General features: G+C 42.6%; 1 protein-coding gene across 1 annotated transcript in view; it reads left to right on the top strand.

Moving 5' to 3' along the window:
* The window catches only part of LOC106566223 (LIM and cysteine-rich domains protein 1), a 37,564-nt gene extending 13,833 nt beyond the window's left edge, over positions 1-23,731 (top strand). The window contains exons 5-8 of the mRNA XM_014134099.3: positions 4,270-4,419; positions 4,763-4,978; positions 16,655-16,870; positions 17,810-23,731. Of these exons, the coding sequence (XP_013989574.1) occupies positions 4,270-4,419; positions 4,763-4,978; positions 16,655-16,870; positions 17,810-17,947 (720 nt within the window). The 3' untranslated portion in view covers positions 17,948-23,731. The remainder of the gene's footprint in view (positions 1-4,269; positions 4,420-4,762; positions 4,979-16,654; positions 16,871-17,809) is intronic.
* Positions 23,732-24,130: the final 399 nt, after the last annotated feature.

Here is a 24,130-nt window from a genome sequence, read left to right as displayed (position 1 = left end):
TAAAAGACCACCTGTCCACAGAAGCAATCAATCAGATTCCAAACTCTCCACCATGTCCAAGACCAAAGAGCTCTCCAAGGATGTCAGGGACAAGATTGTAGACCTACACAAGGCTGGAATGGGCTACAAGACCATCACCAAGCAACTTGGTGAGAAGGTGACAACAGTTGGTGCTTTTATTCGCAAATGGAAGAAACACAAAAGAACTGTCAATCTCCCTCGGCCTGGGGCTCCATGCAAGATCTCACCTCGTGGAGTTGCAATGGTCATGAGAACGGTGAGGAATCAGCCCAGAACTACATGGGGGGATCTTGTCAATGATCTCAAGGCAGCTGGGACCATAGTCACCAAGAAAACAATTGGTAACACACTACGCCGTGAAGGACTGAAATCTTGCAGTGCCTGCAAGGTCCCCCTGCTCAAGAAAGCACATATACATTCCCGTCTGAAGTTTGCCAATGAACATCTGAATGTTTCAGAGGACAACTGGGTGAAAGTGTTGTGGTCAGATGAGACCAAAATGGAGCTCTTTGGCATCAACTCAACTCGCCGTGTTTGGAGGAGGAGGAATGCTGCCTATGACCCCAAGAATACCATCCCCACCGTCAAACATGGAGGTGGAAACATTATGCTTTGGGGGTGTTTTTCTGCTAAGGGGACAGGACAACTTCACCGCATCAAAGGGACGATGGACGGGGCCATGTACTGTCAAATCTTGGGTGTGAACCTCCTTCCCTCAGTCAGGGCATTGAAAATGGGTCGTGGATGGGTATTCCAGCATGACAATGACCCAAAACACACGGCCAAGGCAACAAAGGAGTGGCTCAAGAAGAAGCACATTAAGGTCCTGGAGTGGCCTAGCCAGTCTCCAGACCTTAATCCCATACAAAATCTGTGGAGGGAGCTGAAGGTTCGGGATGCCAAACGTCAGCCTCGAAACCTTAATGACTTGGAGAAGATCTGCAAAGAGGAGTGGGACAAAATCCCTCCTGAGATGTGTGCAAACCTGGTGGCCAACTACAAGAAACGTCTGACCTCTGTGATTGCCAACAAGGGTTTTGCCACCAAGTACTAAGTCATGTTTTGCAGAGGGGTCAAATACTTATTTCCCTCATTAAAATGCAAATCATTTTCTAACATATTTTACATGTGTTTTTCTGGATTTTTTGTTGTTATTCTGTCTCTCACTGTTCAAATAAACCTACCATTAAAATTATAGACTGATAATTTCTTTGTCAGTGGGCAAATGTACAAAATCAGCAGGGGATCAAATACTTTTTTCCCTCACTGTAAGTGCTTTATATCACTGGGGGAGTTAACATGGCTGTTATAGAATGTTGTAGTGTTAATGGGGTTCTAACATGGCTGCTATAGAATGTTGTAGTGTTAATGGGGTTCTAACATGGCTGTTATAGAATGTTGTAGTGTTAATGGGGGTTCTAACATGGCTGTTATAGAATGTTGTAGTGTCTTGTTAATGGGGTTCTAACATGGCTGTTATAGAATGTTGCAGTGTCATGTTAATGGGGTTCTAACATGGCTGTTATAGAATGTTGCAGTGTCATGTTAATGGGGGTTCTAACATGGCTGTTATAGAATGTTGTGGTGTCATGTTAATGGGGTTCTAACATGGCTGCTATAGAATGTTGTAGTGTTAATGGGGTTCTAACATGGCTGCTATAGAATGTTGTGGTGTCATGTTAATACATCATAATGTAGAAACCTTAATGTCCCAACTGTATAATGGCTCTGCGTCACCTAGTCTGACCTACACAACAGAGAACTCAGATCAAGGTTTTATATTGGCTTGAGAGTTTCATTCATCTGTTATACAATCTCAGTGTAGTCTTTGCTATGCATTTTTTTCTGACACGGGAACGGCTAATGTATATTTCTCTTAGTGGTACAGTAAATATTAGTGGTCTCTCTATAAGAATACCTCAGAGTTGTATGATGCAGCGAGGAACATGATCCAGCCTGCCTGCTAAAGCCTGCGTGTGTGTGTGTGTGTGTGTGTGTGTGGGGCCTCTCTCCTGCCTGTCTCCCTCATGCTCTTAAAGCCAGGGCCGGCCTTCATCAGGACACACTAATGACAGGCAGGAGTGGGGAGCTTTACCCCAGGATTGTAGAGTGGTGGAATGGTGAGCGGTGAGCTTTACCCCAGGATTGTAGAGTGGTGGAATGGTGAGCGGTGAGCTTTACCCCAGGATTGTAGAGTGGTGGAATGGTGAGCGGTGAGCTTTACCCCAGGATTGTAGAGTGTGAGGCAGGCAGAGAGTGGTGAGCAGAGCTTACCCCTTAGAGCGCTGTAGCCCACCCGATCCGTCCTGGATGTGCTCACAAAGAAAACCCAATGTGACCCAGGAAGTTTACTATTTACTGAGGCTGTTAGGAATGTGTTTGTTTGACATCTGTTATTAGGGGAGAGCTGAAGGATAATTAGCTGTTTTGAGAGACTAGCTAGATGTACGTTTTTGTTAGAGATGGAGAAAAAGAGGAATAGAGTGGTGTGCCAGGTCACAGAGTGCTGACAGTAGTAGAGAAGCAGGGTTGTCCTAGGTCACAGCTGTGGTTTGGTAGGCCCAATGTTTGGTGGTTGGCTTGATTAGGAAAGGAGGGATGGAAGGCTCTGCTAGCGAGGCAACATTGTGTTGACAGCAGCCTGAAGGCTGTAGGAGAGAGTGATGGTCCCCTAGCTCTCTCACAGCACTGTGAGGTGTAGCTGATTGGCCAGCACTGTGGAACTGCTCTGGAATGCGTGTGTTGTTGTGTGTGTTTTGTGTGTGTGCTCCCCCTAAAAAAAAATACAAATGTCTGCCAAGAAGTTTTATTTGTCATATAACGCTAGTTAAACTGCTCTTAAAGTGGTGGTGTTAAACATCACCATAAAGGCTGCTCTGTTAATAACGAGTCAGTGTTGCAGCGTGGGTAATGCGGTGTGGGTGTGTATGGGGCAGCACAAGGAGAAGGGCCTCAGGGAACTACAGTATGAATGGATCTCTCTGTGCTCTGTTCCCAAACAGGGACCCTGTAGATTAGAGCAGTGGTTCCCAACCATCAACCAGGGGTAATAGGGACCCCTGGGGGCACTTGGTCTAACCACAGGGGGTAAAATGCACACGGGGGGGGGGTAGTAATCTGGGCAGAGCAAAAATCAGTTGGTGGTACAGTAACCGATATTTATTTATTTAAAAAAAAAAAAATTAAAGGTTAGGAACCACTGAACTAGAGGTTGTGTTTCTCAACGACCGGGAATGGGGAAACACACCATGGTTGTCTCCCATATGGCCCTGGTCTAAAGTCGTTCACCACGTAGGGAATAGGGTGCTATTTAGGTGGCGTTGCAGGGTGTAGTTCAGGATTTTTTAAAGCCACTTATAGCTGCTGCTGACTACAGTCCTTATTTTAACGAACAGAACTAATCAAAGATGTTACCTGTACCGTTTAGCTCAAGCAATACTCTCAAAGTATTTTACAGGACCCAGCTCCTAAAAGTAACAAAAATACTTGTCTGGACACGTTAGATTTGCTGCTATTGTTGCCGGTGCAACTCAATATAAGGAAGGTGTTCCTAATGTTTGGTGTACTCTGTGTATATCCTGTAAAACGACACGGGGGGGGGTTGTTCATTTTGAATTTCATGATTTTGTTTTAATGTTTAAAAGTGGAACATTAATTGCATCATTCAAGTCAGGTGTGTGTCCCCCAAAAGTGATGGGTTTAACGGAGCCCCTCACCACCCTGGAAGCCCCTCACCACCCTGGAAGCCCCTCACCACTCTGGAAGCCCCTCACCACTCTGGAAGCCCCTCACCACTCTGGAAGCCCCTCACCACTCTGGAAGCCCCTCACCACTCTGGAAGCCCCTCACCACTCTGGAAGCCCCTCACCACTCTGGAAGTCTCTCAGAGTTTTGTCAGCAACATGTGACAACGGGGTGAGGGCGGGGGGGGGGGGTTTGGGAGTGGTGATATGGGGGGGGGGTTTGGGATTCCCGGCCTCTCTCTCTTCTTACTCCCTCTTTCTGTCTTCTCTTCTTACTCACTCTCTTTCTCCTCTCTCTGTCCCTACTTCTGTCTCTCCCTCTCTCTCCTTACTCCATCTGTCTTCTCTCCGTCCCTACTTCTCTCTCCCTCTTTCTTCTTACTCCCTCTTTCTGTCTTCTCTCCGTCCCTACTTCTGTGTCTCTGTCTCTCCCTCTCTTTCTTCTTACTCCCTCTTTCTGTCTTCTCTCCATCCCTACCTGTCTCTCTCTCCCTCTCCTTTCCAGGCAATGCTGTATATGGAGTTGCTTCCAGAAGAAAAGCGTCCTGTAGCAGGGACTGAGGGAGCGATGTACCGGCGCAGGCAGCTGATGAGACAGCTACCTGTCTACGATCAGGACCCCTCCCAGTGCCACGGGCCACTACCAGAGGATCAGGTTAGAATTTGATTTGATACACTTCTTGTCCTTTCAAATAAATAAATCCTCCATTTTTGGATTTGTCCACATGTTGGATAGTGTGCTCCGTCTCTTCACTCGGGTTCTTATGTTCAAACCCACACACTATTTGATATGAAGAACCTTCTAAAGAGTGCAGACAGCTACCCATTATTTATGTTAACAAAATCATGTCAAATGTATGTTATTTTAATTAATAAAATATTAAGCTTCACTAGCAGTAATAAACATTACATTCATTAAACCATAGTTGAAGATGGAATATACACCATATAGACTGAACGCTTATTTCTCCAATCGTTGGTCTTGTTCCTTCCACCAGCTCCAGGCCATGTCTGTCTTCATGAAGCGCTACAAGGAGGAGGCTCTAGGAGTAGGGGAGGTGGCTCTTCCTGGGGAGGGAGGGGCTAACCCTCCGCCCGTCGTCAAAGGAGATAAGCAGAAGAACGGAACTGGGAATGGGCAGGCCACCAATGTCCAGCCAGACCCTGTTGATACGCCTACCATCAATGGGACTGACTGCTGTAAAAATGAATATGTAAGTCTCATTGTCCAGCCAGACCCTATTTATACTCCTACCACCAATGGGACTGACTGCTGTAAAAGTGAATATGTAAGTCTCATTTTAACTACAATATTTACAGGAGTGTTTGCTTTACGTGTTAGATGGTTTGCAGTTTTTGGGAGTAACTATTCTATTGGTTCCATTAACCTGTTGGGTCTAGGGGGCAGCATTTGCACGTCTGGATAAAAAAAATGTACCCGATTTAATCTGGTTACTAATCCTACCCAGTAACTAGAATATGCATATACTTATTATATATGGATAGAAAACACTCTAAAGTTTCCAAAACTGTTTGAATGGTGTCTGTGAGTATAACAGAACTCATTTGGCAGGCAAAACCCTGAGACATTTTCTGACAGGAAGTGGATACCTGATGTGTTGTATTGAGTTTAAACCTCTCCCATTGAAAAACACAGGGGTTTAGGAATATTTTGGCACTTCCTATTGCTTCCACTAGATGTCACCAGCCTTTACAAAGTGTTTTGAGTCTTCTGGAGGGAGATCTGACCGAACAAGAGCCATGGAACGATGATGTCCCATTAGACACCTGGCGCGCTACTTCATGTTGGGTACCCTCGTTCCAATACGTTATAAAAGGCTATGCATTCGTCCACCTTGAATATTATTCATGTTCTGGTTAAAAAAGGCCCTAATGATTTATGCTATACAACGTTTGACATGTTTGAACGAACGGAAATATATTTTTTCCCCTCGTTCATGACGAGAAGTCCGGCTGGCTTACATCATGTGCTAACGAGACGGAGATTTTTGGACATAAATGATGAGCTTTTTTGAACAAAACTACATTCGTTATGGACCTGTGATACCTGGAAGTGACATCTGATGAAGAGAATCAAAGGTAATGGATTATTTACATAGTATTTTCGATTTTAGATCTCCCCAACATGACGTCTAGTCTGTATCGCAACGCGTATTTTTCTGGGCACAGTGCTCAGATTATTGCAAAGTGTGATTTCCCAGTAAGGTTATTTTTAAATCTGGCAAGTTGATTGCGTTCAAAAGATGTAAATCTATAATTCTTTAAATGACAATATAATATTTTACCAATGTTTTCTAATTTTAATTATTTAATTTCTGACGCTGACTTGACTGCCGGTTATTGGAGGGAAACGATTTCCTCAACATCAATGCCATAGTAAAACGCTGTTTTTGTATATAAATATGAACTTGATAGAACTAAAAATGCATGCATTGTCTAACATAATGTCCTAGGAGTGTCATCTGATGGAGATTGTAAAAGGTTAGTGTATCATTTTAGCTGGTTTTATGGTTTTGGTGACCCTGTCTTTGACTTGACAAAACATTACACACAACTCTTGTAAATGTACTGTCCTAACATACTCTAAATTTATGCTTTCGCCGTAAAACCTTTTTGAAATCGTAAAACGTGGTTAGATTAAGGAGATGTTTATCTTTCAAATGGTGTAACATAGTTGTATTTTTGAAAAATTTGAATTTTGACATTTATTTGGATTCAAATTTGCCGCTCTTGAAATGCACCTGCTGTTGATGGAGTGCACCACAGGTGGCACGCTAGCGTCCCACCTAGCCCCAAGAGGTTTTAAGCCAGGCAAGCTCAATCAAGCACAGATTAAGTGTTTTAAATTATTTCTAATACTACTTGAACCCAGGTCTGTTTTGACCCCATCTCTCACCTATCCTCAGGCTCTTCCTGCTCTAAAGAGCCTCCCAACCCACTCCAAGCCTTTCAATTCTTAGGCTACTTTACATTTCTCTTTCATTACTCAATTCCTTACTTTTCTCTTTCATCACCCCTGGACTTTGAAGGAGATATTTTTTTCCTACAAGAATAATTGGATTTTTTTAAATTATTTTTTTTAACAGAAAATTCATTTTTGTTTTGACATTCATATTACAAATGCTTAGTTCTCTTCACTTTTTAATTATGTTGAACCATAAAGTTCACATACAGGAGTTAAGATTGGAATGAATGGTGGGTTGGTCGCTGTGGGTGAAAAGCCAGCACTTGAAGAGGACATTAGAAACATATGTATACAGTTGAAGTCGGAAGTTTACATACACCTTAGCCAAATACATTTAAACTCAGTTTTTCAAAAATTCCCTGTTTTAGGTCAGTTAGGATCACCACTTTATTTTAAGAATGCGAAATGTCAGAATAATAGTAGTGATTTATTTCAGCTTTTATTTCTTTCATCACATTCCCAGTGGGTCAGATGTTTACATACACTCAATTAGTATTTGGTAGCATTACCTTTAAATTGTTTAACTTGGGTCAAATGTTTCGGTACCCTTCCACAAGCTTCCCACAATAAGTTGGGTGAATTTTAGCCCATTCCTCCTGACAGAACTGGTTTAACTGAGTCAGGTTTGTAGGCCTCCTTGCTCGCACACGCTTTCTCAGTTCTGCCCGCATATTTTCTATGGGATTGAGGTCAGGGCTTTGTGACACCCACTCCAATACCTTGACTTTGTTGTCCTTAAGCCATTTTGCTACAACTTTGGAAGTTTGCTTGGGGTCATTGTCCATTTGGAAGACCCATTTGCGACCAAGCTTTAACTTCCTGACTGATGTCTTGATGTGGCTTCAATATATCCACATCATTTTCCAACCTCATGATGCCATCTATTTTGTGAAGTGCACCAGTCCCTCCTGCAGCAAAGCACCCCCACAACATGATGCTGCCACCCCCGTGCTTCACGGTTGGGATGGTTTTCTTCAGCTTGCAAGCCTCCCCCTTTTCCCTCCAAACAAAACGATGGTCATTATGGCCAAACAGTTCCATTTTTGTTTCATCAAAATGACCAGAGGACATTTCTCTAAAAAGTACAGTCTTTGTCCCCATATGCAGTTGCAAACCGAAGTCTGGCTTTTTTATGGCAGTTTTGGAGCAGTGGCTTCTTCCTGGCTAAGCGGCATTTCAGGTTATGTCGATATAGGACTCGTTTTTACTGTGGATATAGATACTTTTGTACCTGTTTCCTCCAGCATCTTCACAAGGTCCTTTGCTGTTGTTCTGGGATTGATTTGCACATTTTGCACCAAAGTATGTTCATCTCTTGGAGACAGAACGCCTCTCCTTCCTGAGCGGTATGTCGGCTACGTGGTCCCATGGTGTTTATACTTGCGTACTATTGTTTGTACAGATGAACGTGGTACCTTCAGGCATTTGGAAATTGCTCCTAAGGATGACAGACTTGTGGAGGTCTAGATTTTTTTTTCTGAGGTCATAGCTGATTTCTTTTTGATTTTCCCATGATGTCAAGCAAAGAGGCATTGAGTTTGAAGGTAGGCCATGAAATACATCCACAGGTACACCTTAAATTGACTCAAATGATGTCAATTAGCCAATCAGAAGCATCTAAAGCCATGACCTAATTTTCTGGAATTTTCCAAGATGTTTAAAGGGCTAGGGGGCAGTATTGACACGGCTGGATAAAAAACATACCCGATTTAATCTGGTTACCACTCCTACCCAGTAACTAGAATATGCATATACTTATTACATATGGATAGAAAACACCCTAAATTTTCTAAAACTGTTTGAATGGTGTCTGTGAGTATAACAGAACTCAAATGGCAGGTCAAAACCTGAGAGATTCCTTTACAGGAAGTGGCCTGTCTGACCATTTCTTGAACTTCTTTTCCATCTCTATCTTTTACTAAGGATCTCTGCTCTAACGTGACACTTCCCACGTCGTCCATAGGCGCTCAGAGCCCGGGAAAAAACAGAATGTCGTCATTCCAGCCCCAGGCTGAAACACATTATCGCCTTTCTCAAGTGGCCGATCAAGGGACTCTGGGCTTATGCGCGTGACCCGACCGCCCCCGCCTTTGGGATTTTTTCCTCTGTTTGCCGAAAAGGAGATTCCCTGTCGGAATATTATCGCTTTTCTACGAGGAAAAATAGCGTAAAAATTGATTTTAAACAGCGGTTGACATGCTTCGAAGTACGGTAATGGAATATTTAGAATTATTGTCACGAATTGCGCCATGCGCGCGACACTTCTTTACCATTTCGGATAGTGTCTGGAACGCACGAACAAAACGCCGCTATTCGGATATAACGATGGATTATTTTGGACCAAACCAACATTTGTTATTGAAGTAGCAGTCCTGGGTGTGCATTCTGACGAAGACAACAAAAGGTAATCAAACTTTTATAATAGTAAATATGATTATGGTGAGTGCTAAACTTGCCGGGTGTCTAAATAGCGAGCCCGTGATGCCTGGGCTATGTACTTAGAATATTGCAAAATGTGCTTTCACCAAAAAGCTATTTTAAAATCGGACATATCGAGTGCATAGAGGAGGTCTGTATCTATAATTCTTAAAATAATTGTTATGCTTTTTGTGAACGTTTATCGTGAGTAATTTAGTAAAATGTTAGCGAATTCCCCGGAAGTTTGCGGGGGGTATGCTAGTTCTGAACGTCACATGCTAATGTAAAAAGCTGGTTTTTGATATAAATATGAACTTGATTGAACAAAACATGCATGTATTGTATAACATAATGTCCTAGGGTTGTCATCTGATGAAGATCATCAAAGGTGAGTGCTGCATTTAGCTGTCTTCTGGGTTTTGGTGACATTATATGCTGGCTTGAAAAATGGGTGTCTGATTATTTCTGGCTTGGTACTCTGCTGACATAATCTAATGTTTTGCTTTCGTTGTAAAGCCTTTTTGAAATCGGACAGTGTGGTTAGATTAACGAGAGTCTTGTCTTTAAATAGCTGTAAAATAGTCATATGTTTGAGAAATTGAAGTAATAGGATTTTTAAGGTTTTGAAAATCGCGCCACAGGCTGCAAGTGGCTGTTACGTAGGTGGGACGCAAGCGTCCCACCTAGCCCATAGAGGCTAAAGGCACAGTCAACTTAGTGTATGTAAACTTCTGACCCACTGGAATTGTGATACAGTGAATTATAAGAGAAATAATCTGTCTGTAAACTATTGTTGGAAAAATGTATTGTGTCCTGCACAAAGTAGATGTCCTGACCGACTTGCCAAAACTATAAATTGTTAACAAGAAATTTGTGGATTGGTTGAAAAACGAGTTTTAACTTCTCTGGGACATCTGGGACGCTAGCGTCCCACCTGCGGTACACACTATCAACAGCCAGTGAAATATCAGGGTGGCAAATTCAAAACATCAATCTCATAATTCAAATTTCTCAAACACAACTATTTTACACCATTTTGAAGATACACTTCTCCTTAATCCAACCACATTGTCCGATTTCAAAAAGGCTTTACAGCGAAAGCATAAAATTAGATTATGTTAGGACAGAGCCTAAACAAGAAAAACCACACAGCCATTTTCCAAGTAGGAGAGGCGTCACAAAAACCAGAAATACAGCTAAAATTAAGCACTACCTTTGACGATCTTCATCAGATGACACTCCTAGGACTCAATGTTACACAATACATGTATGTTTTGTTCAATAAAGTTCATATTTATATCCAAAAACCCCATTTTACATTGGCACGTGATGTTCAGAAAATATTTTGCCTCCAAAACTGCAGGTGAATGAGCACAACAATTTACAAAAATACTCATCATAAACGTTGATAAAATATTCAACTTATTCAAAGAATTATAGATAAACATCTCCTTAATGCAACCACTGTGACAGATTTTCAAAAAAGCTTCACGGGGAAAGCACACTATGCAATAATCTGAGTACAGTGCTCAGTCACAAAACCAAACCCACCATTTTGTGGAGTCAACGAAACTCAGAAATAGCATTAAATATTCACTTACCTTTGATCTTCAGCGGAATGCACTCCCAGGAATCCCAAATCCACAATAAATGTTCATTTGTTTCGATAAAGTCCATATTTATGTCCAAATATCTCCTTTTTGTTCGCGCGTTCAGTAGAGTAACCCAAATGCACTGTGCTCGCGCAGTAAGTTCAGACAAAGTCAAAAAAGTTATTACAGTTCGTAGAAACATGTCAAATGATGTATAGAATTAATCTTTAGGATGTTTTCATCATAAATCTTCCATAATATTCCAACCGAACGATTCCTTTGTCTTCAAAAAGGAAAAGGAACACATAACTCTCACGGGAGCACGAGCCACTGAGCTCATGTCATTTTCTCAGTCATCTGATTCCAAGACCTCTTATTCTCTTCCCATTCACAGTAGAAGCATGAAACAACATTCTAAATACTTGACATCTAGTGGAAGCCTTAGGAAGTGCAAAATGACCCCACAGACACTGTATATTGGATAGGGAATCACTTGAAAAACTACAAACCTCAGATTTCCACACTTCCTGGTTGGATTTTTTTCTCAGGTTTTTGCCTGCCATATGAGTTCTGTTATACTCAGACATCATTCAAACAGTTTTAGAAACTTCAGAGTGTTTTCTATCCAAATCTACTAATAATATGCATATCCTACCTTCTGGGCCTGAGTAGAAGGCAGTTTACTACAGGCACGCTTTTCATCCGGACGTGAAAATACTGCCCCTTACCCAAGAGAGGATAAACTGCCCAGGAAAGGGCTGAAAATAGCCCATCCTAATGTATGTAGGCTTAAAAAAGACTGTTAATGAAATCAATAACTTGCTAACACCAGATAACATTAATACAGTGGCTTGTGAAAGTCTTCACTCCCCTTGGCGTTTTTCCTATTTTGTTGCCTTACAACCTCGAATTAAATATATGTTTTTTTTTTGTGGGGGGGGGGGGGGGGGGTTGTTGTATCATTTGATTTACACAACAAAAAACTGAACTTGAGCGTGCATAACTATTCACCCCCTTAACCTCTTACATCTAGACGTTCCGCTAGCGGAACACCTGCTCCAATATCCAATGATGGGCGTGGCGCGAAATACAAACTCCTCTAAAATACAAAAACTTCAATTTTTCAAACATATGACTATTTCACAGCATTTTAAAGATAAGACTCTCCTTTATCTAACCACACTGTCCGATTTCAAAAAGGCTTTACAACGAAAGCAAAACATTAGATTATGTCAGCAGAAGTACCAAGCCAGAAATAATCAGACACCCATTTTTCAAGCTAGCATATAATGTCACAAAAACCCAGAAGACAGCTAAATGCAGCACTAACCTTTTATGATCTTCATCAGATGACAACCCTAGGACATTATGTTATACAATACATGCATGTTTTGTTCAATCAAGTTCATATTTATATCAAAAACCAGCTTTTTACATTAGCATGTGACGTTCAGAACTAGCATACCCCCCGCAAACTTCCGGGGAATTCGCTAACATTTTACTAAATTACTCACGATAAACGTTCACAAAAAGCATAACAATTATTTTAAGAATTATAGATACAGACCTCCTCTATGCACTCGATATGTCCGATTTTAAAATAGCTTTTTGGTGAAAGCACATTTTGCAATATTCTAAGTACATAGCCCAGGCATCACGGGCTAGCTATTTAGACACCCGGCAAGTTTAGCACTCACCAATATCAGCTTTACTATTATAAAAGTTTCATCACCTTTTGTTGTCTTCGTCAGAATGCACTCCCAGGACTGCTACTTCAATAACAAATGTTGGTTTGGTCCAAAATAATCCATCGTTATATCCGAATAGCGGCGTTTTGTTCGTGCGTTCCAGACACTATCCAAAATGGTAAAGAAGTGTCGCGCGCATGGCGCAATTCGTGACAATAAAATTCTAAATATTCCATTACCGTACTTCGAAGCATGTCAACCGCTGTTTAAAATCAATTTTTACGCCATTTTTCTCGTAGAAAAGCGATAATATTCCGACAGGGAATCTCCTTTTCGGCAAACAGAGGAAAAAATCCCAAAGGCGGGGGCGGTCGGGGTCACGCGCATAAGCTAGTGTCTCTTGATGGGCCACTTGAGAAAGGCGATAATGTGTTTCAGCCTGGGGCTGGAATGACGACATTCTGTTTTTTCCCGGGCTCTGAGAGCCTATGGAAGACGTGGGAAGTGTCACGTTAGAGTAGAGATCCTTAGTAAATGATAGAGATGGAAAAGAAGTTCAACAAATGGTCAGACAGGCCACTTCCTGTAAAGGAATCTCTCAGGTTTTGACCTGCCATTTGAGTTCTGTTATACTCACAGACACCATTCAAACAGTTTTAGAAACTTTAGGGTGTTTTCTATCCATATGTAATAAGTATATGCATATTCTAGTTACTGAGTAGGAGTGGTAACCAGATTAAATCGGGTATGTTTTTTATCCAGCCGTGTCAATGCTGCCCCCTAGCCCTAACAGGTTAACTTGGTCTTTTGTTTAGACATGTAGCTAGCTAGCTAGCTAACAGTGAACCATAATCCCCATCCATAGAGTACTAGCAATACAAACCGATTGTCATAGCCAGCTAAAGTTACCCGAATAGGTTCAATGTTAGCTAGCAATGCAAATGGATTTTCTGAGATACTATTACAACACAGATCATGCATGTAATTTTAGCTAGAGAGCCAGCCACCTAACGTTAGCTAGTTAGCTAGCTAACCATTTTAAGCTTTAACTTGCAATGAAAACAACTTTCTGACAAAATTTAGAAATGTATAATATGTGAAACTGTAGCTAGACTCTTACCCGTATACATGGATAAACACCTCACAGCAGACTGCAACCCCTTTCATTAAATAAGACGTCCTGTGTTGTTTCCGTTTTGTTTGTACAGCTTGTTTGGAATGTTGTGTCAAGTCACTTGGTTCACACTGATTGTGATGTCATAAGAATCGTCCTCATGAAAGTAGTCCATCACAACTTTTATTCCACTGACCTTTCTCGATAGCGCCTGTTGATAAATTCAGGGCAGCAATGTTATTGAGAGCAGTAGCAACACATTTTGCAATTCTCCATGGCTAACGTTTTATATATTTTGAAAAAATAAACATTCAAATGCCTCTCCTGTGAAGTTGTGACTTACGACATATGCCTAGTTTCCTGAAACTAGTCACTTTTTTATATAGGTGTGTGCCTTTCCAAATCATGTCCAATTGAATTTTACCACAGGTGGACTCCAAGTTGTAGAAACATCTCAAGGATGATCAATGGAAACAGGATGCACCTTAGCTCAATTTCGAGTCTCATAGCAAAGGGTCTGAATATGTACGTAAATAAGGTATTTCTGTCTTTATTTGCAAAAAATGTCAACCTGTTTTTGGTGTGTGGATGAGGGCAAAAAAAAATTATTGCAATCAATTTTAGAATAAGGCTTTAATGTAACAAAATGTGGAAGAAGTCAAGGGGTCTGAATACTTTCCGGATGCGTCGTATGTAGTTCTGTCCATGAGCTGTTCTTGTCTATTAATGTTCTGTATTATATCACGTTTCATGTTCTGTGTGGACCCCAGGAAGAGTAGCTGCTGCTATTGCCACAGCTAATGGGTATCCTAATAAAATAGCCAAATACCAAATGGACATTACAAAACAATGTCTATCAAGCCTTTTCAGATTGACAGTTACACTATAGTCTAGGATTATGACAAGAAAAAAAAAGAAAAAAAATTGGGGGGGGGGGATCATTTTGTATTGTGGACAATCATTTTGGTAACAAGCATATACAGCAAATGGATGCAAGTAGTTCGCATCTGAAACGGTCATGAGACACGTCTTCTAGCGTTGCTGTCAGATGAAAACGTCATCTCCAAAACAGATTTTTTATTTTTTTTTACATGTAGTTACTGTTTTTTTTTTCAATACATCCGACACTGAAGATGGGCAAAACCCAATTAGGATCCTTGAACCCACTAGACAGAAGTGGTGAATGGGTTGTCTTCACACACTGAGGTCCAAATGGTTCCCTTTATAGTACACTACTTTTGACCAGGGCCCATAGGGCTCTTTGACCGACCAGGGCCCATAGGGCTCTTTGACCGACCAGGGCCCATAGGGCTCTTTGACCGACCAGGGCCCATAGGGCTCTTTGACCGACCAGGGCCCATAGGGCTCTTTGACCGACCAGGGCCCACAGGGCTCTTTGACCGACCAGGGCCCACAGGGCTCTTTGACCGACCAGGGCTCTTTGTTTGACTAGGGCCCATAGGGCTCTTTGACTGACCAGGGCCATAGGGCACAATTTGGGACATAACCTTGCCAGTGCCTGTAGGGCCCTTGTCTTTTCACCCTAGTAAGTGCCTTTGTGGATAGTGATAAAACCAAGGATTTATGACTCATTGAGGCCGTCTGTGTTCAGCTGCTAGGAAAGGATGTGTTTATGCCCTGTTAAAATATCATCTGAATAAACCGTGCTGGCTACAAATGTGGGAGTAGGAGTTCTGTTCACGCTCTGCTTCTCTCTCTGTCTTTGTCTCCATCTGTCTCCGCTTCTCTCTGTCTTTGTCTCTCTCTCTGTCTCCATCTGTCTCTGTCTTTGTCTCCATCTGTCTTTGTCTGTCTCTCTCTCTCTCTTTGTGTCTTTGTCTTTCTGCCTTTGTCTCTTTCTCTCTCTGCTTCTCTCTCTGTCTCTGACAGTGTAGGTTCCGTCCCAACCTGGGCTCGAACCAGGGACCCTTGCACACATCAACAACTGACACCCCACGAAGCATCGTTACCCATTGCGCCACAAAAGCCGCGGCCCTTGCAACGCAAGGGGAACAACCACTTCAGGTCTCAGAGCGAGTGACGTCACATATTGAAACGCTATTAGCGCGCACCGCCGCTAACTAACTAGCCATTTCACATCGGTTACACTCACCCCCCCTTTGACCTCCTCCTTTTCCGCAGCAACCAATGATCCGGGTCAACAGCATCAATGTAACAGTGATAGGTTCCGTCCCTCTCTTCGCCCCAACCTGGGCTCGAACCAGGGACCCTTGCACACATCAACAACTGACACCCACGAAGCATCGTTACCCATCGCGCCACAAAAGCCGTGGCCCTTGCAACGCAAGGGGCAACCCTACTTCAAGTCTCAGAGCGGGTGACGTCACCGATTGAAACGCTATTAGCGCGCACCACCGCTAACTAACTAGCCATTTCACATCGGTTACATCAGCTCAAGTGTGGACAATCCTTTTCCTTCGGATGTTAGTCTCACTACAAAGTGACTGTACGCTGACATTTATTTTCAACTGATTTGTCATTGTGGCTTCATTGAGAACGCTGTCTTTTTAATCTTAAAATCTTCTATCTAGTACATACAGGCCATCGTTACGAGAGATCTAGTACATACAGGCCATCGTTACGAGAGATATAGTACATACAGGCCATCGTTACGAGAGATCTAGTACATACAGGCCATCGTTACGAGAGATATAGTACATACAGGCCATCGTTACGAGAGATATAGTACATACAGGCCATCGTTACGAGAGAGGACGACGGAGACAAACAGACAGACGGAGAGCATTATGAAAACAATTAAAAGCTGACTAAACATCTGACTTTGATTGCTTATATCATAACAGGAATGCACCACGTTTCGGGCTTGGCTTTGGCGCTGTTGCTGTAGTGATGTGGGCTGTGAGAGAGGACGATGCACCACCATCATGTTGTGTGGATGGGACAGTATGCTGGCTAGTAGGTTACCCCCCCCCCCCCACCCCTCCATTCCTGCGGTGTCAGTTTGCTCAACGGAGTTGTGTTTTCTCCCCCTGTTCCCTCTTATTCCACATCTTTCACTTTTGCCCCCCCCCCCCCCCCCCCATATCTCCCTCGACTCTCCCCTCCTACAGCAATGCAGTGGTTGCGGGGAGCTCGCCCCCCTGGACAGTCCTGTGGTCTATGCAGAGTGGGCGGGTTATGACAAGCAGTGGCACCCGACCTGCTTCGTGTGTTCAGAGTGTGGAGAGGCTCTGGTGGATCTAGTGTACTACTGGAGGGAAGGAGAGCTGCTCTGTGGAAGACACTACTGCCAGAGGACCAGACCACGCTGTTCAGGATGTGATGAGGTGAGGGGAGACACCAGACCATGCTGTTCAGGATGTGATGAGGTGAGAGGTGAAGGGAGGGAGGGAGCGGAGCGGAGAGGAAAGGGGGGGGGGGGGCAGGAGGGAAGGAGAGCTGCTCTGTGGAAGACACTACTGCCAGAGGACCAGACCACGCTGTTCAGGATGTGATGAGGTGAGGGGAGACACCAGACCATGCTGTTCAGGATGTGATGAGGTGAGAGGTGGAGGGAGGGAGGGAGCGGAGCGGAGAGGAAAGGGGGGGGGGGGCAGGAGGGAAGGAGAGCTGCTCTGTGGAAGACACTACTGCCAGAGGACCAGACCACGCTGTTCAGGATGTGATGAGGTGAGGGGAGACACCAGACCACGCTGTTCAGGGTCTGACGAGGTGAGGGGAGACTCATGGAAATAGAATAGGTATAGGATGAACATTAAGGTCCCGTGTGGCTCAGTTGGTAGAGCATGGTGTTTGCAACGCCGGTGTTGTGGGTTCGATTCCCACGGGGGACCAGTACGGGGGGAAAAAACGCTCTGGATAAGAGCGTCTGCTAAATGACTAAAATGTAATGTCCCAACGGGAAAATTGTCTTTGAGACACAGTACTGCTGTACACAAAATACACTGTACATTACACACTAGACATAATACAATGATTGAATGAGGGACGTCAGTTCTATTCATTCTGATTCTATGGGGAGATAACCGCAGATGCTGTATCTGGCTGGAGAGATGCTCTATCTGCCTGGAGAGATGCTGTATCTCTGCAGTCAGATATAATATCTCTGCAGTCAGATATAATATCTCTGCAGTCAGACATAATATCTCTGCAGTATTTTGATCTGTGTCTAAGGGTGGATTTTTTTTTTTTTGGTTCCATAGAGAAACATTTTATACAATAAAGAACCCTTAAACACATCCTATCTTTTCTCCTCCTGTTTGCAGCTGATCTTCTGTGAGGACTACAAGAAGGGGGCAGATGGCCGGGCGTGGCACCAGGACCATTACTGCTGCTGGCGGTGTGGCCAGAGTCTTGACAGCCCCTGTTCCTGTCCCCAAACACCCAGCCCCGTGCCTGTTTAGGCCCTCCACCACCCAGCCGTAACCAAGACCGCTTCTGACACTTCCTGTCCCCAAACACCAAGACCAGTTTAAGACAGGCCCAATGCTCTTTACACCAAGACTGGTTTAGACACCCTCCCTTTACCCATCCGCCAGCAAACCCATTACACCAGGGCTGACCATCTTCTAGAGATAAAATCACATAATATGTATATAATAATGATTTATTACATATCATTCTATGTCACTGGGCCAACCTTTCTCTCGGGGACCTACAGTACCCCTGCAGGATTTCCATTCATTTCCTTATAAACCGTTAATAAAGTCTTCAGTGATTAGTTGTGAACTAAGGGCTCTTTCCTTAGAGGCTGAAACGCATACATGATTAGTCATGTGTGCCATTTTAGAATTCAGTAACTAGCTTATATTGGCTAAGTATCAGGTAGTCACTAGGAAGGGCCATCTAGGGAGGTCCACCACTATACATTATCCAGAAATACACTATATATACAAAAGTATGTGGACACCCCGATTTCAAATTAGTGGATTCGGCTATTTCAGCCACACCCGTTGCTGACAGGTCTATAAGCACACAGCCATGCAATCTCCATAGACAAACATTGGCAGTAGAATGGCCTTACTGAAGAGTTCAGTGACTTTCAATGTGGCAATGTCATAAGGTGCCACCTTTCCAACAAGTCAGTTCGTAAAGTTTCTGCCCTGCTAGAGCTGCCCCCGGGCAACTGTAAGTGCTGTTATTGTGAAGTGGAAACGTCTAGGAGCAACAACGGCTCAACCACGAAGTGGTAGGCCACACAAGCTCACAGATCAGTACCTCTGAAAATCGTCTGTCCTCAGTTGCAACACTCCACTACCGAGTTCCAAACTGCCTCTGGAAGCAACGTCAGCACAATAACTGTTTTTCGGGAGCTTCATGAAATGGGTTTCCATGGCCGAGCAGCCGCACACAAGCATCACCATAAGCAATGCCAAGCGTCGGCTGTAGTGGTGTAAAGCTCACTGCCATTGGACCCTGGAGCAGTGGAAACATGTTCTCTGGAGTGATGAATCACACTTCACCATCTGGCAGTCCGACAGACTAATCTGGGTTTGGCTGATGCCAAGAGAATTCTACCTGCCCCAATGCATAGTGCCAACTGTATATAGTCTGGGGCTGTTTCTCATGGTTCAGGCTCCTAAGTTCCAGTGAAGGGAAATCTAAACGCAACAGTTTGGGGAAGGCCCTTCCCTGTTGCAGCATGACAATGCCCCCGTGCACAAAGTTAGGTCCATACAGAAATGGTTTGAATGAGATCGTGAGGAAGAACTTGACTGCACAGAGCCCTGACCTCTACCCCATCAAACTCCTTTGGGATGAATTGGAACGCTGACTGTGAGCAGACCTAATCGCCCAACATCAGTGCCCGACCTCACTAATGCTCATGTGGCTGAATGGAAGCAAGTCCCCGCAGCAATGATCCAACATCTAGTGGAAAGCCTTCCCAGAAGAGTGGAGGCTGTTATAGCAGCAAAGGGGGGGGGGGACCAACTCCATATTAATGCCCATGATTTTGGAATGAGATGTTCGACGAGCAGGTGTCCACATACATTTGGTCATGTTGTGTACCTTGTTATGACGTGCTCTTCTCAGTGAGCCTCCATCTGTTGCACTCTAGTGCTTTATGCACTGACTCAATAATTATCACCAACAGTCTCCTCCTCCCTCCATATTGCAGCAGCAGTGGTGGAAAAAGTACCCAATTGTCATACTTGAGTAAAAGTAAAGACATCTTTAATAGAAAATGACTCAAGTGAAAGTCACCCAGTAAAATACTACTTGAGTAAAAGTATTTGGTTTTTAAATATTCTTAAGTATCAAAAGTATAAATCATTTCTAATATTAAGCAGATCATTTTCTTGTTTGTTTAATTATGGAGAGCCAGGAGGCACACTCCAACATTCAGACATCATTTACAGACAGCCAGGGGCAAACTCCATCACTCAGACATTATTTACAGATAGCCAGGGGCACACTCCAACACTCAGACATTATTTACAGATAGCCAGGGGCACACTCCAACACTCAGACATAATTTACAGATAGCCAGGGGCACACTCCAACACCCAGACATAATTTACAGATAGCCAGGGGTACACTCCAACACTCAGACATAATTTACAGATAGCCAGGGGCAAACTCCAACACTCAGACATCATTTACAAAGGAAGCATGGGGATGACCAGGGATGTTCTCTGTTTAGTGAGTCCTCCAGATCAGAGGCAGTAGGGATGACCAGGGATGTTCTCTGTTTAGTGAGTCCACCAGACCAGAGGCAGTGGGGATGACCAGGGATGTTCTCTGTTTAGTGAGTCCTCCAGATCAGAGGCAGTAGGGATGACCAGGGATGTTCTCTGTTTAGTGAGTCCACCAGACCAGAGGCAGTGGGGATGACCAGGGATGTTCTCTTGATGATTGTGTGAATTAGAACATTTTCCTGTCCAGCTAAGTATTCAAAATGTAACGAGTACTTTTGGGTGTCAGGGAAAATGTATGGAGTAAAAATTACATAATTTTACTTCACTACATTCCTAAAGAAAACTATATAATTTTTTAAATATTTAACTATACAAGTCAGTTAAGAACAAATTCTTATTTACAATGACGGCCAAACCTGGACGATGCTGGACCAATTGTGCGCCTCCCTATTGGACTCCAAATCACAGCCGGATGAGATGCAGCCTGGATTCAAACCAGGGACTGGATTGACGCCTCTGGCACTGAGATGCAGTGCCTTAGACCTCTGTGCCACTCGGGAGCAGTATAAACTATTGAGCGTGATAAAGTTGTCAAAAATATAAAAAGTGAAGTATAGATACACCAAAAAAGTAAAAATACTTGAAAGTACTACTTAAGTACTTTACACCACTGTGCAGCAGCACGTCCTAACTTGTGTTACCTGCCGGCAACTTAATGCTCCTCCATGCAATCCCTCTGAAGTTCTGTCCTGAAGTTCTGTCCTGATGTTCTGTTCTGTCCTGTCCTGAAGTCCTGTCCTGTTCTGTCCTGAAGTCCTGTCCTGAAATTCTGTTCTGTCCTGTCCTGAAGTCCTGTCCTGAAGTTCTGTCCTGAAGTTCTGCAGCCCAACCCAGAGTAGAGCCTGCGTCCATATTGGACCAGATTCCCTTACCCAGAGCCTTGGGCAAAAATAGTGCACTATACACTGAGTATACAAAACATTAAGAACACAAGCTCTCGGGCCTGCTGTCTGTCTTTCTCCTATTCATATTGGGTTTGTCTGTCAAAGTTGTAGATAAACTGTATTTCTGCCTCTCAGTCATGAGGTTGTCCATTGTTTATCTTTCTGATGTTGTGAAACAATTTTAATAAGATGATGATTTTAATGTTAATCCGGAGAAATACAGATGTTATTTTTGTAGAGCACCCTCCACCCTCCTCATGTGTAGTTTTACTTCCTTTAGAATAGTCAGAATTATCATTACAGTCCAGAGATGAAAGAAGGTAATTATCCTGATGTCGATCTATTTTAAAGATCAAAGACACTTCCTCTCTGGTTCAGTAGTTAATAGGTCTTGTCAGAGATGGTCTATAATGTTGTAACAGGCTTGGTCTCGCTTGCCCACTCATGTGCCTACTGTACACACACACACACACACACACACACAGCGGCTGGTGGAAGAGAATGTAGAGTAGTTAGACCTGGGATGACGTAGAGTAGTTAGACCTGGGATGACGTAGAGTAGTTAGACCTGGGATGACGTAGAGTAGTTAGACCTGGGATGACGTAGAGTAGTTAGACCTGGGATGACGTAGAGTAGTTAGACCTGGGATGACGTAGAGTAGTTAGACCTGGGATGACGTAGAGTAGTTAGACCTGGGATGACGTAGACCTGGGATGACGTAGAGTAGTTAGACCTGGGAAGACGTAGACCTGGGATGACGTAGTTAGTAGACCTGGGATGACGTAGTTAGTAGACCTGGGATGACGTAGACCTGGGATGACGTAGACTTGGGATGACGTAGTTAGTAGACCTGGGATGACGTAGAGTAGTTAGTAGACCTGGGATCTGTCCCAAATGGCACCCTATTCCCTATATACGGCTCTAAAGTAGTGCACTATGTAGGGAATAGGGTGCCAGCCCTGGTCTAAAGTAATGCACTATATAGGGAATAGGGCTCTGGTCTAATGTAGTGCACTTTATAGGGAATAGGGCTCTGGTCTAAAGTAGCGCACTATATAGGGAATAGGGCTCTGGTCTAATGTAATGCACTATATAGGGAATAGGGCTCTGGTCTAATGTAGTGCACTTTATAGGGAATAGGGCTCTGGTCTAAAGTAGCGCACTATATAGGGAATAGGGCTCTGGTCTAAAGTAGCGCACTATATAGGGCTCTGGTCTAATGTAATGCACTATATAGGGAATAGGGTGCCATTTGGGAGCCAAACTTGCGTTCATAAAACTGGAATTACGTGGTGGACACCTGGAATTCCCCAAAGCAGAACATTTTTTTAAAAAGTAATCCTTTTTAAATAAATTATCTAAATGTAAGTTTTTATTTCTTTGTTATTTGACTGCACTATCATGTTTTAGGATCATAATATGTTCTGATGATTTTCTTTTCGCCAGGAGTGTTCGTATGGATAGGGACTCTACAACTAACATCTAACTGTGTCTTGGATGGGTTTCTGCTTTCAGAGAAGGCATCTAATAGTATAATTAAAGTAATCTAAAACTGTGTTTTTATTGAAACTTAGTTCTATGGCTAGTTATCTTGTTAGATAATAGTTAATATGTTAACTTAGTTCTATGGCTAGTTGTCTTGTTAGATAATAGTTAATATTTTAACTTAGTTCTATGGCTAGTTGTCTTGTTAGATAATAGTTAATATGTTAACTTAGTTCTATGGCTAGTTGTCTTGTTAGATAATAGTTAATATGTTAACTTAGTTCTATGGCTAGTTATCTTGTTAGATAATAGTTAATATGTTAACTTAGTTCTATGGCTAGTTGTCTTGTTAGATAAAAAAGAAAGTTAATAAGTTGTGTTTGTTTTAAAACAGCAGGTGACTGAGCTCTTTTTGCAATTTGACAATGAGTACGTTTACATGCACACTAATAATTTGATATTAAATTGATTATGGTAGAAGGCAGAGTATGGCATTAGTCATGTAAACGCCTTATTCTGCTTATCTTAATTAATCGGCGTCAGGTCAAAATCAAAATAAGCATACACCGATTTTTAAAACGCCTGGTTTGCTGAACAATCTTTCAAATTATTAGGACAAGTAAACAGCTTTAATCGGTGTTCCAGTGGTGTATTTGAACTGCACGTCTGCCAGCATCAGCAATGCAAGCCTCCCTCTTTATGTGCGAGTAAAGTGAGTTGATGAAAAAGAGAATTTACATGTATGCACCTTTTTTTTATAAATAGTTATCAGATACGAAACTTTATATATGTCCGAACTCAGAATCAAATAGTCGTCACGTTTACTTTGATTGGACTTTTGATAAATGCAGAAAATTGACAATCAGTAGACTAATTTAAAATGTCGTTCTTCTTGCAAAGCATGTAAAAGTTTTAAAACCGATTTTATATTAACCTAATTATCCCAAATAATAATTGGCATTATTGTTTGTATGTGACCGTGCTCATTATCTGCCTTGTTTAAGTAGATGATTTTGTTTTCATGTACTTTCTTATTACATCTATACATATAGTAAGTATATTTCCTCTTGGTTTGTATTTTTATTATAGATAATATAATAAAACTCTTTTGATCCCGTCTTTATGTTTGATTTTATTTTCTTGGTGTTATAAACGTCAGTGTGTCAGGATACAGTCTTATTTGGTCAGAGTTTTTATTAATTGTTCCACAAATGTATATTGTTCACACACACACGGAATTCAACATCAATCCCTAGAGCTATGTAGGTAGAGTTATATTGACTCTACATACAGGTGAAGTTGGAAGTTTACATACACCTTAGCCAAAAACATTTAAACTCAGTTTTGCAAATGCAAATAGTCTGGGTAGTCCTTTGATTAGCTGTTCAGAAGTCTTATGGCTTGGGGGTACAAGCTGTTAACTTCTCTGGGCTAGGTCTCTGCGGGACACACTATTCAACAGCCAGTGAAATAACATGGCGCGAAATACAAAACAGCAAGAATTTCATTTTCTCAAAC

This window comes from Salmo salar, chromosome 12 (assembly GCF_965601325.2).
Source record: "Salmo salar chromosome 12, fSalSal1, whole genome shotgun sequence".
Taxonomy (NCBI): Eukaryota; Metazoa; Chordata; class Actinopteri; order Salmoniformes; family Salmonidae; genus Salmo; species Salmo salar.
The sequence above is the reverse complement of the archived record's forward strand: the minus strand, read 5'-3'. Positions and strand labels throughout refer to the sequence as shown.